The 15,547-nt window shown below is 33.3% G+C and overlaps 1 protein-coding gene across 1 annotated transcript in view; it reads left to right on the top strand.

Annotated features, from left to right (window-relative positions):
• The window catches only part of LOC149895447 (gelsolin-like), a 29,660-nt gene extending 15,856 nt beyond the window's left edge, over positions 1-13,804 (top strand). Inside the window, exons 6-11 of the mRNA XM_090119111.1 lie at positions 919-1,096; positions 1,740-1,840; positions 10,301-10,417; positions 11,064-11,129; positions 12,413-12,475; positions 13,302-13,804. Of these exons, the coding sequence (XP_089975237.1) occupies positions 919-1,096; positions 1,740-1,840; positions 10,301-10,417; positions 11,064-11,129; positions 12,413-12,475; positions 13,302-13,373 (597 nt within the window). The 3' untranslated portion in view covers positions 13,374-13,804. The remainder of the gene's footprint in view (positions 1-918; positions 1,097-1,739; positions 1,841-10,300; positions 10,418-11,063; positions 11,130-12,412; positions 12,476-13,301) is intronic.
• Positions 13,805-15,547: the final 1,743 nt, after the last annotated feature.

Raw genomic sequence — 15,547 nt, 5'->3', positions numbered from 1 at the left:
ATTTATACATACTTCATTTAGGGCCGATTTTTCAATGCTTGGATAAAACTTATCCGTCCAATAAAGTATTACACGATAATATTAAAATGTCACGTAAACTCTCAAATACGGGTATTAATCGACGAATAAGTTTTAACCAAGGATTGAAAAATCAGCCCTTAAAATAAGATCTCCAATTCCTATACTAATATATAATTATGTATCATATTGTGATTATATATGACTTGATGTTTATTCAAATCAAATACTATTATTTGTATGTGGCTCCGCTCCTGTTGGTCTTATCGTGATGATATATAGCCTATAGCCTTCTTCGATAAATGGGCTATCTAACACCGAAAGAATTTTTGAAATCGGTCCAGTAGTTTCGGAGTTTATTCCATTCAAACAAACAATGAAATCTTTATAATAATTAGTGTAAATAAAACTTATCCGTCCAGTGTAAATATAGTGTACAATAAACAAAAAAATGTGTGCGTGTACTAGTATACACACGTAAGAAGTGAAACTTCTTTATGACCTTATTTTTCAAAAAATAATTTACTATATGCAACTTTACAGAAATACGTCGAATCAGGCGTGGTAGGGATAAGAAAAAATTTGCGCGTAACGGAAAAATGTCACGCGTAACGAAAAAATGTTACACCAAATTTTTTTCCAACCCCGATAAAGAAGTTTCACTTCAATAATTTTTACACGCTTTATATTAGCTTCACCTGTATGTTTGTTTGTAACCGACTTCTTTGGGCGCGATTTTGACCCACTTTAAACGGCCAGATTTCGTTCAAACTTTCTAGATTTATTGAGGACCGATGACAATACACAAATTTGATAAAATTTTCTATTTTTTAGTTCGGTTTTCTATAAAAAGCGTGTGTTTTAGTTTTTTTAACTATTATTATTATACAAACATTTCAGGTAGAAGCAACAGTGAAATCAATGAACAAGGGCGATTGTTTCATCCTAGACGTGGACCACGATATCTTCTTATATGTTGGTGAAAAGGCAAAAAGCGTGGAACGTTTGAAGGCTATATCTGTGGCCAATCAGATTAGAGACCAGGATCATAGCGGGAGAGGCAATATTGAGATTATTGGTGAGTTTAAATTTAGTTTTTTTTTTATATATATTTTCGCATAACGCGTGGTTCTTGTATCAGATTCAGTAACGCGTGGTTCTTGTATCAGATTCAATAACGCGTGGTTCTTGTATCAGATTCAATAACGCGTGGTTCTTGTATCAGATTCAATAACGCGTGGTTCTTGTATCAGATTCAATAACGCGTGGTTCTTGTATCAGATCTAATAACGCGTAGTTCTTGTATCAGATTCAATATATTATGAACTAGCGGTCCGCCCCGGCTTCGCCCGTGGTACATTTTTACGTTTTCTCTACATAAGAACCATCCTCGTACTTCAAGGAATATAATAAAAAAAGAATTATCGAAATCGGTTCAGCCGTTCTCGAGTTATGCGCTTACCAACACATTTTGCGATTCATTTTTATATATAAGAAGAAGATTATGAATAACGCGTGGTTATTCTTTTTATGCCTTTTCACAAATTTTCATTATCTGTACTATAAGACATTACTTCGTACATTTCAAGCATTCACAGGAAGTACCCTGAAGGTTTTGATTTCTAGTTTGAAAATTCATCTCAAGGTTTTTTTTTATCTAATAATATATGTAATTGAATTATATTGTTTTCTTTCTAAGTTTCTTTCTAATACTTTTTCAGACCCATACTCGAATGAGGGAGATTTGAACAAATTCTTCGAGAAACTCGGTGATGGTGATCAAGATTCAGTATCTGATGCTGAAGACGGTGGTGATGATGAGGTAAGTAAATAATAATAAATAAATAAATAAATAAATAAATATTATAGGACATTATTACACAAATCGACCTAGTTACGCATCCACCCCAACCCTCTGTGTTAGGTTGAGCAATAGCTTTCCGCTGGCCTCAGCAAGACCACCGGAGAGTTCTTGCAATTTAACATAAGCATAGCAGTTATTGAAAAACATTTGTTTCGTAATAAGGTATCGATTGTATCATTGCATGTAATTCTGGCATTAACATTTGTGACTCCAAATCGTCCACTTGTTATAGTTAATAATTAAATAAGTTTAATTTTAATTTAATTTTATTTTTTTAAAAAAGTCAAATCGCTCCCGCAAAGTTTAACTGGCGCAGCCGGTAGGATAGCCATATAAGGTCTGCATGTCTAGAGGTCTTCAAAATTAGCCCTAGAACATTGCTATAAAGGCCGTGCTATCCTAAAAGAACCGAAATAAATTTGTTAAACGACCACGACGAGGACATGGGATCGACGATCGGTTGGTGAGTAAAACTTTTTGCCATCCTTTCTGATATATTCCTATATCCTTTTCACGAGAGTGTAATTTTGACTTTTAACTATTTTTAACTGTTATTTTGGGATTGAACGTCTCGCATTATAACGGATCTGGTTTTAATATGAAATTCTATTAAATCAGTAATTAGTTAGTTATACGTAAGAAATATCGTATTTAATTCTAAGAAATTGTCTTGCATAAAACTCTGCACAGACTAATTAACTATAGAGTGTAACTTAATTAAAAGTTTTAAATTAGAAAATTAAATGATTTTTGCATAAAGGAATATTAATATTAATTGATTTAATTGATCTCAAAATCGATCGTAATTCAATTAATAATTTTTATATTTTATATGTGATTTTATAATTACTTATTTCAAGTTTTAATTTTTATAGTGATTGATAACATATATTTTTTTTGTGCTATATTTTAAGACTTTTTATTATATCGTGTTTTTAATTGATTTTTGTGTGTGTGATTTTTATAATTCGAAATTATTGTAATTGGTTAAAGACTTCAGAACTTTAATTACTCTGTACTTATTTAACATGGAAAGCGTAAACGTAATAACAATTCCGAGTGATATGTTAAAGCTTATTCCTCTTTTTGGTGGAGACAAAAGAATTTTGAATTTATTCTTTCGAAAATGTGAATATATAATTAATAAATTTAGAGGGCATGAAGAGCAGAATATTTACGTTTTACATGCCATAACTAGTAGATTAATAGGCGATGCCGCCGCGTTATTATCCGAGCGCGAAGATATTAATACTTGGCCGGCGCTAAAAGAATTACTGGAACAACATTTTGGCGATCCGCGCACTGAGGATTGCATAAAAATCTCTCTTGAGTCCTGTAAAATAAAATCCGGGGAAAGTTATCTTGAATTTTGCAATAGGATACAGAATATTAGATCGTTACTAATATCGAAGGTTAATTTATCGGTAGATACGGAAATTAAACGCGCGAAAATTGCGATTTATAATCATACAGCCCTGAACGTTTTCTTGTATAATTTGCCCGAAAACATGGTGCGAATTGTTAGACTAAAATCGCCTAATACATTAGAACAGGCTCTAGAAGTTGTGTTAGAAGAAGTTAATTTTCACGAACAATATCAGTCGCGCAATCGTACCCATAATAATACAACGGTGCCCCAATTTTTACAAAATCCTCAACAAAGATTTAATTTTGGGACACCAAATGTACCTCAAAAATTTGGTTTTAAATTCACACCCCAACAACCGTTTAATAAAAATCCACAATTTGGTTATAAGCCACCGTTTAATAAAAACCCACAGTTCGGGTATAGGCCTTCATTCCATCAAAATCCACAATTTGGTTATAGACCAACATTAAATCAAAATCCACAATTTGGTTATAGGCCTACATTTAATCAAAACCCACAACTTGGTTATAGGCCCCCTCAAACTTTTGGTATGAAGCCACAGCATTTCGGTCAAGGACCTCCTCAAAATAACCGCTTTGAGTCTACTGACGTTTCCATGAGGACGGCACCCCCTCGACCGCAAATAACTCAGCAAGGTTTTAGACTGAATGAAACCGACATACATAATGACAATTTACTATATGACAATTATTACTATGACTATAATCCTTACGACTATACGAATTACGAATACGATGAGAATGATATTTATATACCCACTGACGATACTGAAGACATTAATGTGCCTCCGTCAGATGAAGAAAATTTTCAAACGGAAGCCTCTACAAAGGAGAAATCATAGAATTAAATTGCGATCCAAATCTGAAATTGCCACACATTTATATTCCTGAAATTAATTCCAAATTTATGATTGATACTGGGAGCACGCGATCATTCATCAGCCCCCGAATTGCCTATCAATATTTTCCGAATTTTATAAAATATGAACCCTTTAAAGTTATAAGCACCCATGCATCCAGTCAACATGACGAAGTTATAGAAATTCCGCTTTTTCCAACGTTAAATACCCCTGACGACCACAAATTTCATTTGTATGGCGTAGACGAACGCTATGACGGACTTATTGGTAATGACCTACTAAAAAAAATAGACGCAATAATTGACCTGAAACATTTGCTACTGAGAACCAGGAACACAGACATCCCCATCATTCATAATAACTTAGATTATATTATCCACTTGCCACCCCGATGTGAACAGAAGGTAAAAATTCCTACCGACCTTCACTCAGGTGTTGCAGTAATCGACTTTAAAGAATTTAAACCCGGAGTAAGAATGCCCTCAGCACTAGTTAACTGTAATAATGGCTATGCGACAACAATAATCCAGAATAGCGTAGAATCACCCATGACTCTGAAAATTAACGAACCTCTTCAAACATCAGACCCTTCCGATTGTAACTTTGTACATAACGACAAACACAACGACAACGAAGATGACGAATTACTCAAAAATAATTTATCAAAGCTGAGACTTGACCACACTAGCGAAATAGAGCGTAATAAGATATTCGCCCTATGTCACGAATATAGGGACATATTTTATTGCGAACAAATCCCATTAAGTTTTACAAACGAAGTTAAACATAAAATTAATACCAAAAACGAAGACCCGATTTTTGTTAGACCGTATAGACAGGCTCCTGCGCAAGCAGATGAAATTAATAGACAAGTCGAAAAATTACTTCAAGACAATGTAATACGAGAATCACATTCCCCGTGGAATGCTCCAGTTCATTTAGTTCCGAAGAAGCGCGATGCTTCCGGATTAGTTAAATGGCGTATGGTAGTTGATTATCGAAGGCTTAATGACGTGACTGTTGACGACCGTTATCCACTTCCTAATATTACTGACTTACTGGACAAACTTGGTAAGAGCCTCTACTTCACTACACTTGATTTAGCAAGTGGTTATCATCAGATTGAGGTAGACGAGCGAGACATTAAGAAAACAGCCTTCAGCACTCAGTATGGACACTATGAATTCCTTAGAATGCCATTTGGCCTAAAAACAGCTCCTGCTACATTCCAGAGAGCAATGGACAATATATTAAGAGGGCTACAGGGAATACATTGCATGGTCTACTTGGATGACGTAATTGTATTCTCCTCTAGCTTAGATGAACATATATTAAAATTAAGAACCATTTTTGACCGACTCAGACAGACAAACTTAAAGGTACAACTAGACAAATCTGAATTTTTACGAAAAGAAGTAATTTACCTCGGACATACTATTACTAAAGACGGACTGAAACCTAATGACGATAAAATTACTGCGGTACTTAATTACCCGATACCCAAAACAACTACTGAGATCAAATCCTTCCTTGGTCTTACAGGATACTATAGACGGTTTATTAAAGATTTTGCACATGTAACGAAGCCCTTAACATCTTGCCTGAAAAAACGGAATAAAATCATTTTAGATAAAAATTACATAGACGCATTCAATAGATGTAAGGAACTCTTAACGAATGCACCACTTTTGCAATACCCAGACTTTGAAAAACCTTTTATCTTAACGACTGATGCGTCTAATGTTGCGTTAGGGGCAGTATTATCACAGGGCCCCATTGGAGGCGATAAACCCGTTGCATATGCAAGCCGCACCTTAAGTGACACCGAATCACGCTATAGCACCATAGAACGCGAGTGTCTAGCCATTGTTTGGGCTATTAAACATTTTAGGCCTTATCTTTATGGTAAGAAATTTATGATATATACAGATCACAAACCTTTATCATGGCTTAACTCTCAAAAGGATACAAGTAGTAAACTGACTCGTTGGCGACTTCGACTCCAAGACTATGATTATGAAATAGTTTATAAGAAAGGGAAGCAAAATCTAAACGCGGATGCTTTGTCTAGAATTAGGGTTAACGCTACGCATTCCGATAACGAAAACGAATCTATGGTTGTTAATATAGACGATAGAGACAATAGGCCAAGAACGCGTAACGACTCTAGTACAATTACTATATCAGAACGCGATTCTAGTGAAACGATATCTATTCCCGACTCTGAAACTCTATCGGCGATGAGTTCTCCTAGAACTTGTGACTACCCAGTCAGGTCACCATCTGTAACGTCGAAATCGGATACAGTTCATTCAGCTAATATTGTAGAATCGTCCGGTATACCTATATTACATGAAGCAATAGACACAAAACCAAATCAAATTTTAGTATATACGTGGTTTAAGAACGAAATGCAAGTTCACGACCTTTCACGTGAAAAGCAAAAGGTTTTAGAAGTTTTCTTGCCTACTAATAACCAGGATCTAGTAAAACAATTTTTAAAAGAGTATATTAAACCAAAGGTTAAGTATTTCATTTATTTCGAAGATGATGAACATCGCAAACAGTTCACTAGCATTGTCATAGAATTATTTAGAAAGGATACAGTATTGTTATTTGAATGTACGGAGCGTGTAGTTTTTATAGAAGATGAGAAGGAACAAAAGGCTATTATAATAAAGCACCATCAAGGCAAAACGTGTCACCGCGGTATTAAAGAGACTCTAGCAAGTATACGTAGAAATTATTTTTGGCACAATATGCAGGAAACTATTTCAGCCCTTATTAATGCCTGTGAAACGTGTTGTAAAATGAAGTATGATCGTAATCCCTTTAAACCTATTTTACAATTAACTCAAACACAAGACGCGCCGTTCCAAGAAATATTTATTGATATTTTTCAGATAGAAGGAAATTATTACTTAACTATTATCGACGCATTTAGTAAGTTAGGTCAAGCCATTCCAATAGACAATAGATCAACGGCAGAGGTAGTGCGTGCACTCATGAAGTATTTTTCATTTTACGGCACTCCTAGAAAGATTAGTTCAGATCCCGGTAGTGAATTTAACAACGAGCTAATGAAAGAATTTTTGAATTTACATAAAATTGAGCTTCATATCGGCTCACCTAATAATCCTAATTCAATGGGATTAATTGAGCGTTTACATTCGACCATTAGTGAAATTTATAGATGTGCGAAATATGAAGAGAAATGCACGGATGCAGCATCAGTAATGATGTATTCAATTATTGCCTATAATAGTTCCATTCATTCAGTTACGGGCTTAACCCCTTTTGAAGTCGTATTTGGTCACACGGATTCAGGTAGCTTATTTAACGCTGATTTCGAGCAGCATTATATACAGCAATTGGTTAAGGACCATGCAAAACGTTTAAAGATTCTATATAAACATTTAGCAGAGAAAATGATCGAAACTAAGCAAAAGGTAAAGGATAGGAGAGGTGGTGAAGACCAAATCAGTCTCCCATCAGGAAAAATTATATTTGCGAAAGACGTTAATAAGCGAAAAAGCAAGGATAAGCCGCGATTCCATAAAGCTAAGGTTATAGGACAAGGTTCAAGGAACGTTATACCGATAGAGATTGGTAAACGGAAGACTAAGGTCCCTATTAAAAATGTAAAACGCCCTCCGCAGGTGGTGTTGGCTGATAGTGATGAGGTCCGCGCTGGCCCTTCAACTACAACTTCTTCAACATAACCCGGGAATTTATCCTGTGAAAGAAGGGCAAGCATATCTCCAAACAGACTATTGGACTATAATTAAGGTTTTAAATTTAGATAAGATAAATGATGACTTAAATTTTATTATTAGCAAATACAGTGAATTCGATAGTTTAATTAATAAGAATATTTCATACTTACACGATTTTCAAGTGGCAAAATATCACGCTGAATATATTCGCGACATAACGGTTCAGAAATACGAACAGTTAGTTCCACACAAACGCGTCAAAAGAGGTATCCTCAACCCTCTGGGTTCCTTAATTAAAATTATAACGGGAAATTTAGACTATAGTGACGCAATTAGATACGATAAACTTACAGCTAAACTTGAAAACGATCAGACTATCATTAGAAATAAAATTACCTTAATATCTAAAATGCTCGATAGTTTTATCAATTCTACTGAAGTCTTAAATCAAAATTCTAATATATTAGATAAGCGTTTAAAAATTGTAGAATCTATGATTAAGGAATTAGCATCTAAGGATAATCATTGGGTTTATACTACTTATGTTGTAAGCCTTTTAAATTTATTTGTTAGTAATTTTCGTTCTATTTTTATAAAATTAGGAGAAATAGAGACTGCTCTAGCATTTAGTAAAGTATCCATATTACATCAAAGTATTATTAATTCTACTGAACTGTTGCAACATTTAATTCTTATATCTCAAACTGAAAATTTAGTGTTTAAAGCGAGTGAGGCAAATTTAGTAAAACTAGAAGAAACTATTAATGTTAAATCGTATATTAAACAAAACCAGATTACGTTCATAATGGAGGTTCCAATTACAGATAATTATACTTATAACTATTACAAATTATACTCTATACCTATGTACCGTGAATCCGATAGTAAAACCTTTTCTATTTTTCCTAAATATCCTTACCTGTTGGCAAAGGGGATGAAATACTTACCGATTGTAAAACCGTGCCGATCGCTCGCTGCTGGAGAACAATTTCTATGCGATGAACAAAATCAAACGCCATATCCTGAAACTACTTGCATAGAACAACTGCTTAAATTTGAAGGAAATCCAATGCACTGCGAACAACAGCTAATCAATATAGAGAATGTAAGAATTCAAAGAATCACACCTATAAGTTGGATACTTTTCTCAAAATACAGAAATACTCTGACTCAAATTTGCAATGGTGATGTCAGCAAATATCCTGTCGTGGGCACATACATAATGACCATCGACGAACCATGTAGCATCGAGATCCAGAATATAACGATTCGCCCTCACCAAGTAATCACTGAGAATGATCCTGTGGAACCAACGAAAATTATAGTTTTGCCGCAATTACCTGTGAATAGAACTCCAATATTATCCAGTACACGTGTACTCAATATGCGAGGCATCAACTTGGACGAAGTTAAATATATGTCAACGATATTAAAGCAATCAGTGTTCAGTGATAGTGAAATGGTTAACAGTGAAAGAAATTTTAGATTCAGTACTACTTTAGGCTATACGTCTCTATTTTTAATCTTTGTACTTGTAATTCTATTTTTACTTTACTTACTTCGTTATAAGATATTAAATGTAACATGTCTGCGAAATCATCGGATAGTTATTAAAAATGAACAAACCGATAATTTCGCACTTAAGGAGGGAGGAGTTACGCATCCACCCCAACCCTCTGTGTTAGGTTGAGCAATAGCTTTCCGCTGGCCTCAGCAAGACCACCGGAGAGTTCTTGCAATTTAACATAAGCATAGCAGTTATTGAAAAACATTTGTTTCGTAATAAGGTATCGATTGTATCATTGCATGTAATTCTGGCATTAACATTTGTGACTCCAAATCGTCCACTTGTTATAGTTAATAATTAAATAAGTTTAATTTTAATTTAATTTTATTTTTTTAAAAAAGTCAAATCGCTCCCGCAAAGTTTAACTACCTAGGCCCACAGTAAGCTGTATTAAGGCTTGTGTTGTGGGCACTAGGCGACGATAAATATATAATATTTAATAAATACATATATAGATAATAACACCCAGACCCAAGAACAAATAATTGAGTTCATCACACAAATATTTACCCTGACCGGGGATCGAACCCGGGACCGTCGGCTCAGTAGGCAGTTACTTTACCACTGCGCCAACCGCGTCGTAAGTTGGTGATGAATCATATCAAATTTATTTATTGCTTCAAATTATAAGCAAAGGATTTGTAACCACGTTTATATGTATAAATACTAGCATTCCGCCCGCGGCTTTGCCCGCGTTTTCAAAGAAAAACCCGCATATTTCCCGTTCCCGTGGGATTTCCGAGATAAAACCTATCCTATGTGTTAATCCAAGTTACCCTCTACATGTGCGCTAAACATTGTAATCGATTCAGTAGTATTTGCGTGAAAGAGTAACAAACATACACACATCGATAGGATAAATTAATTTTATTAACATTGTTTACAGGACTTTGAACGTGGCGAAGCCAAGGAAGTGGTATTAAATGAAATATCTGACAGTTCAGGCAAGATGGAGATCAAAAAATTATCTGGACCATATAATAAAGAACAACTTGATACTAAGGTATGTCATATTTATACTAATATTATAAAGTTGAAGTGTTTGTTTGTTTGAACGCGCTAATCTCGGGAACTACTGGTCCGATTTGAAAAATTCTTTAGGTGTTAGATAGCCCATTTATCGAGGAAGGCAAAAAAGCATGTTTAAAAAAGCATGTTTATTTATAACATTTGCAACAATCAACAGAAATTATTATTATTATAAAAAAATGAGCGTATGTGCCGTGCACACGTGTTCGAAGTGAAACTTCTTTGGCAAAATCCAATATACCAAAATCGTCGCCTTACTCCATGACGTGACGGTATTGGTAAATGAAACTTCTTTAGGCGCGTTGAGAGTAAAATTTCAAGGTCACGTCATGGCAATACCGTCACGTCATGGAGTGAGACGACGATTTTGGTATCTTCGAATCTTGCCAAAGAAGTTTCACTTCTGACACGTGTGCACGGCACATACTTACGCACTTTATTAATATCAAAATGAACACTAAGCATAGTTATAATACAAAAAATAAAATAAAAAAGAATAATTTAAGAAATAATATGTCTTTAAAACATTCAATGTATTGTTTTTAGATTTTTATAAAAAAAAACATATGTAACCACTAATATGGAATAAATCATGTTATAAAACCGTTTTATTTTTCTAGGAATGCTACATCTTAGACACAGGAAGCAGTATCTATGTATGGATTGGAAAAAAATCAAACGGAACGGTAAGTATTTAATTTAATTTACATTAATATACTTAATAAAGATGATTTTTTTTGTATGTTTGTAATAGATAAACTCCAAAACCGATTGACTGATTTTGTAAATCAATCACCAGTATAAAGCTAAATTATAATTATTTAGTTGCATTTGTACACTTATACTCTGTCCATTATATTATTTGCTTTTTGACAGCTTCACGCCTATGTATAATTGTATTGTCTATGTTAAAATGTCATACAAATAATTATCGTACTTCATGGACAGGTCCCGCCCACTTAGTGATGCCTACACAGAATTATTCAATGATGGGTCGATAGATTAAAATAATCGATAGAAATACTCTGTAAAATATATCCGATACAGAAAAACTCTTCTATTATGTTATATAATTTAAACGTAAAGACAACCAAATTGTAAGATAGAAACCAATAAATAATAAAATATTAGTTTAGTTTAGTTTTAACATACAATGCATAGATATGTGGTCTTATTATTACATATCTTATTAGTACGTTTACGTTGTAATTATAATTTACGTACCTGATTCGATTTATGATAATATTTTGAATTTATAATTGAAATGGTATCACAATCGATAATCTTTTGAACATCACTTCTGGTATCACCCGTCGAGCTGTCAAAAAGCAATTCTTATAGTGGACAGACTATAGTTAAAAAAAAAAACTTTAACATCATACAGCGCCATCTAGATGTAAACTAAGAGAATATTCTCGTTTGAAATAGAAATAAACTGAATACTAGGGCCCTTAGTAGGTGAAATCGGCAAAATGGACTGTTATCTATGAGCTATAATTGAAAATATTGAAGTTTTTTTGCACTGAAATTTCTAATATAAAAATAGTATTACAGAACGTATGTGTGATGGGATGACTGTTTCCAAAACATGATTGGAAAAATTTTGCTCGATAAAAAAATCCTGAAGTTACCTCTAAAATATCATATAAATGCTCATTACAACCGTATTTTACGATAATAATTCGTATAAAATCACAAATACATCAGGTAACTTCTCGATTTCGTTTCGATTTCGTGACTGTTTTAGATTTAGAAAATACTAAATATTTTCATTCACTTTTTGATAAAAATGTGAATGGCGGTAAAATACTTTTTACATACAAACATACCATATAATATATTATTTTATGCATAGAGAAGGTGTGATATAACTTTAAAGCATCAAGAATATCTCTCACCTATTAATAAATACAAAAAATAAAAAATGTTAACGTTAAAATTTAACAAATACATATTTTTCATACTTCAGGAGAAATCAGAGGCCATGAAGAAAGCACAACATTACTTGGAGGTTAACAATTATCCATCATGGGTAAGTTATTAATAATATTAAATCCCAACTCAATATTACATGAGAAAGTAACTTTGTCTGTCTGTCTCTTCTTCATACCTCAAAAATTGAACTGATTTAGATGAAATTTTGTACAATTAGATATTTTGAAATCCGAGACAGGACATAGTTTTTATCCCAGAAATCACAGGGGAACGGGAACTGTGCGGGTTTTCTTTTTATGCGAGCGCAGCCGCGAGCTGAAAGCTAGTTAATAACATTTTTGTGCATGTACAATTATTTATTTATTTATAATTAACAATGATAGTAGTAACAGTCTAAATTATAAAATATAAAAAAGTGTAGATAGGTAACCAACACAACATTCGATCTTCAAACGGCACACACGCACACACGATTAGATGTCAAAGCGAGATGGCATGATTCAACCATCGTGAGCGAAAAAGAAACTGTAATGTGGCTAATTAGCCACACTTTGATGTGACACTTACGAAGCGTTAATAAGCTATCTACGCTTTTTCTTATAATATCATTGGGTCTGAAATTTATACATTTTTACTTTTAAATGCTTTTATAAGGTCTCCTATACAATGTGCCACTTTCAGAGCGCCAGTAATTTATCTAAACCTTTTAATGTGGTCTTAATAATGATAAAATGATAGTACCTAATTGAAGTGAAACTTCTTTGGGCGCGTTGAGAGTAAAATTTCAAGGTCGCGTCATGGCAATACCGTCACCTAATGGAGTAAGGCGACGATTTTGGTATCTTTGAATCTTGCCAAACAAGTTTCACTTCTGACACGTGTGCTATTTTTTAATATTTAACACATTTTTTTTTTAATTTCAGGTACACATTTCAAAGGTTGTTGAAGGAATTGAACCCACTGCATTTAAGCAACACTTCCAAGACTGGAACTAACTTTTAAGTTGTTTTATGTTTAAGTTGAAGCACTTATTTTTTGACATAACTTATTTTTAAAATATATCTCGAATATTTGACTTATTTTGTACTAATATAAATTAACTAGTTCTTTTTTAAATGTTGATTTTTTGTAATTTTTTGTAATAATTCAAAGAAATAGGATTTTCAGCGTAAAAATTTAATGTTTTCTGTTGATCTGCATATAAAACTATATTTAAAATATACTTTTAAGTTTTAATACACAATGTAGTATTAATATGTAATTGCCTTCATGCGAATTGCGCAAACTGATTGTTATTGTATAGCTGCCTATCGGCCTTAATAATAAAAAGTTAAACAATGGATAAATTTCTACCATTTTCTTCCATAGCTGTGTCCTGCTCTTGCTCACAGGAAACGTCAATCATAAAAACAAGACAGGTTATTGCAATAATAGGCATGACGACAGTATCCATAAATGATCGAATTAGTGTTTTTAAGGGAAAATTTATAATAAATAAATTAAAAATATTCACTTAGAAATAGTAAAAACATTAAGATTAATGAGATTATCAATAAAATAAAACATTGAAATTCTGCATTCGGCCATCTTGACTGAAACACGCGTGACGTCACGTCTTTGTAAACAGCTTCGCCTCAGGTATATTTTGTTATTATGAATATGTTAAGAATACGCATTTTTATTTATTTTCTATTTTTTAACGTATGCTTTATCGACTCAGAACAGAAATATAATTGCGAATTCACGAATATGTGGTTCGGGTTTCTCTGCGTCAAATTTATACAATCATTTCATATTATTTTCTCACTTTAAACAATTACTAACAATTTTTTGGGTATTATTTTTATGTAGATTCACATTGCAATACTGCACACCACTTATAAACTTTGAAATTAGATTCTATAACACTTTATAATTAAATGTTTGTTTAATTTTACTTCGCTATGCATACAGATAATTACGTATTTACGTAAGAGTGACGTCACGCCTACGCCATGACACCTGTGAGCTGTTTTAGCACAGTTAATAAATATTTTTTGAAAAATGGCTTTTATCTTCGTTAAATTTAAGTATATTAGCGAAATATAGGGTTTTTCTTGTTTAATAAACGTATACACACATTATGGAAGAGGTTTTGAAAATCTTTCGACATGCCTATTACTATATAATCCATTGCATAGCGAATGGGTAACATTTTATTAGTAAGACCGTAAAATATGTATTAATTATATGAAAACATGCACAAGTATTATTTGTAATTTAATAAATTCTATAAGATAAGATTATTTTTATTTCACTTCACCTACCAAACATAATTTTATTTTTTGAACATGACTTTTACGCCGAATAGCCAAAAATGGTTTCATAAGTGGAAATCTATGGGTATTATTTCCAAGTTTATTCCAGGAAAGAAAAAAATATTATTGTTTTTCCCAAGATGCTCATTTTATATTTACAAAAATACTAACTTTCTGCCAGCGGCTTCGCCCGCGTTTTCAAAGAAAAACCCGCATAGTTCCCGTTCCCGTGGGATTTCCGATATAAAACCTATCCTATGTGTTATTCCAAGTTACCTGCTATATGTGTGCTAAATTTCATTGTAATCGGTTCAGTAGTATTTGAATGAAAGAGTAACAAACATACGCATACATCCATCCTCACAAACTTTCGCATTTATAATATTAGTAGGAGTAACTAGTATAGTAGGATAGGACTACAAAATTTCCTTTTTTTTTAGTTATTTTTATATGTACGTGATCGCTTAGTGCTGTATATGTGTACCTGTGTACCACGGGCGAAGACGGGGCGGACTGATAGTCCTATCCTATCCTACTAATTATAAATGCGAAAGTTTGTGAGGATGTGTGTGTGTTTATTACTCTTTCACGCAAATACTACTGAACCGATTACAATGAAATTTAGCACACATATAGAGGGTAACTTGGATTAACACATAGGATAGGTTTTATCCCGGAAATGCCACAGGAACGGGAACTATGCGGGTTTTCCTTTGAAAACGCGGGCGAAGCCGCGGGTGGAAATCTAGTAAACAATAAACATTAAGAAATGGAGAAACCCACGCTTCGAAACTTCAATCTACCAAGAAATGATAGTAATAATGTATATTCTACGAAATAAACACTAAATATACGATTTCTGCGATTTGTTT

The sequence above is a fragment of the Colias eurytheme genome, chromosome 31 (genome assembly GCF_061535395.1).
Source record: "Colias eurytheme isolate Ceu_HAF_F1 chromosome 31, ilColEury1 Martin Lab GWU primary, whole genome shotgun sequence".
Classification (NCBI taxonomy): domain Eukaryota; kingdom Metazoa; phylum Arthropoda; class Insecta; order Lepidoptera; family Pieridae; genus Colias; species Colias eurytheme.
This window is presented reverse-complemented; position numbering and strand designations above follow the sequence as displayed.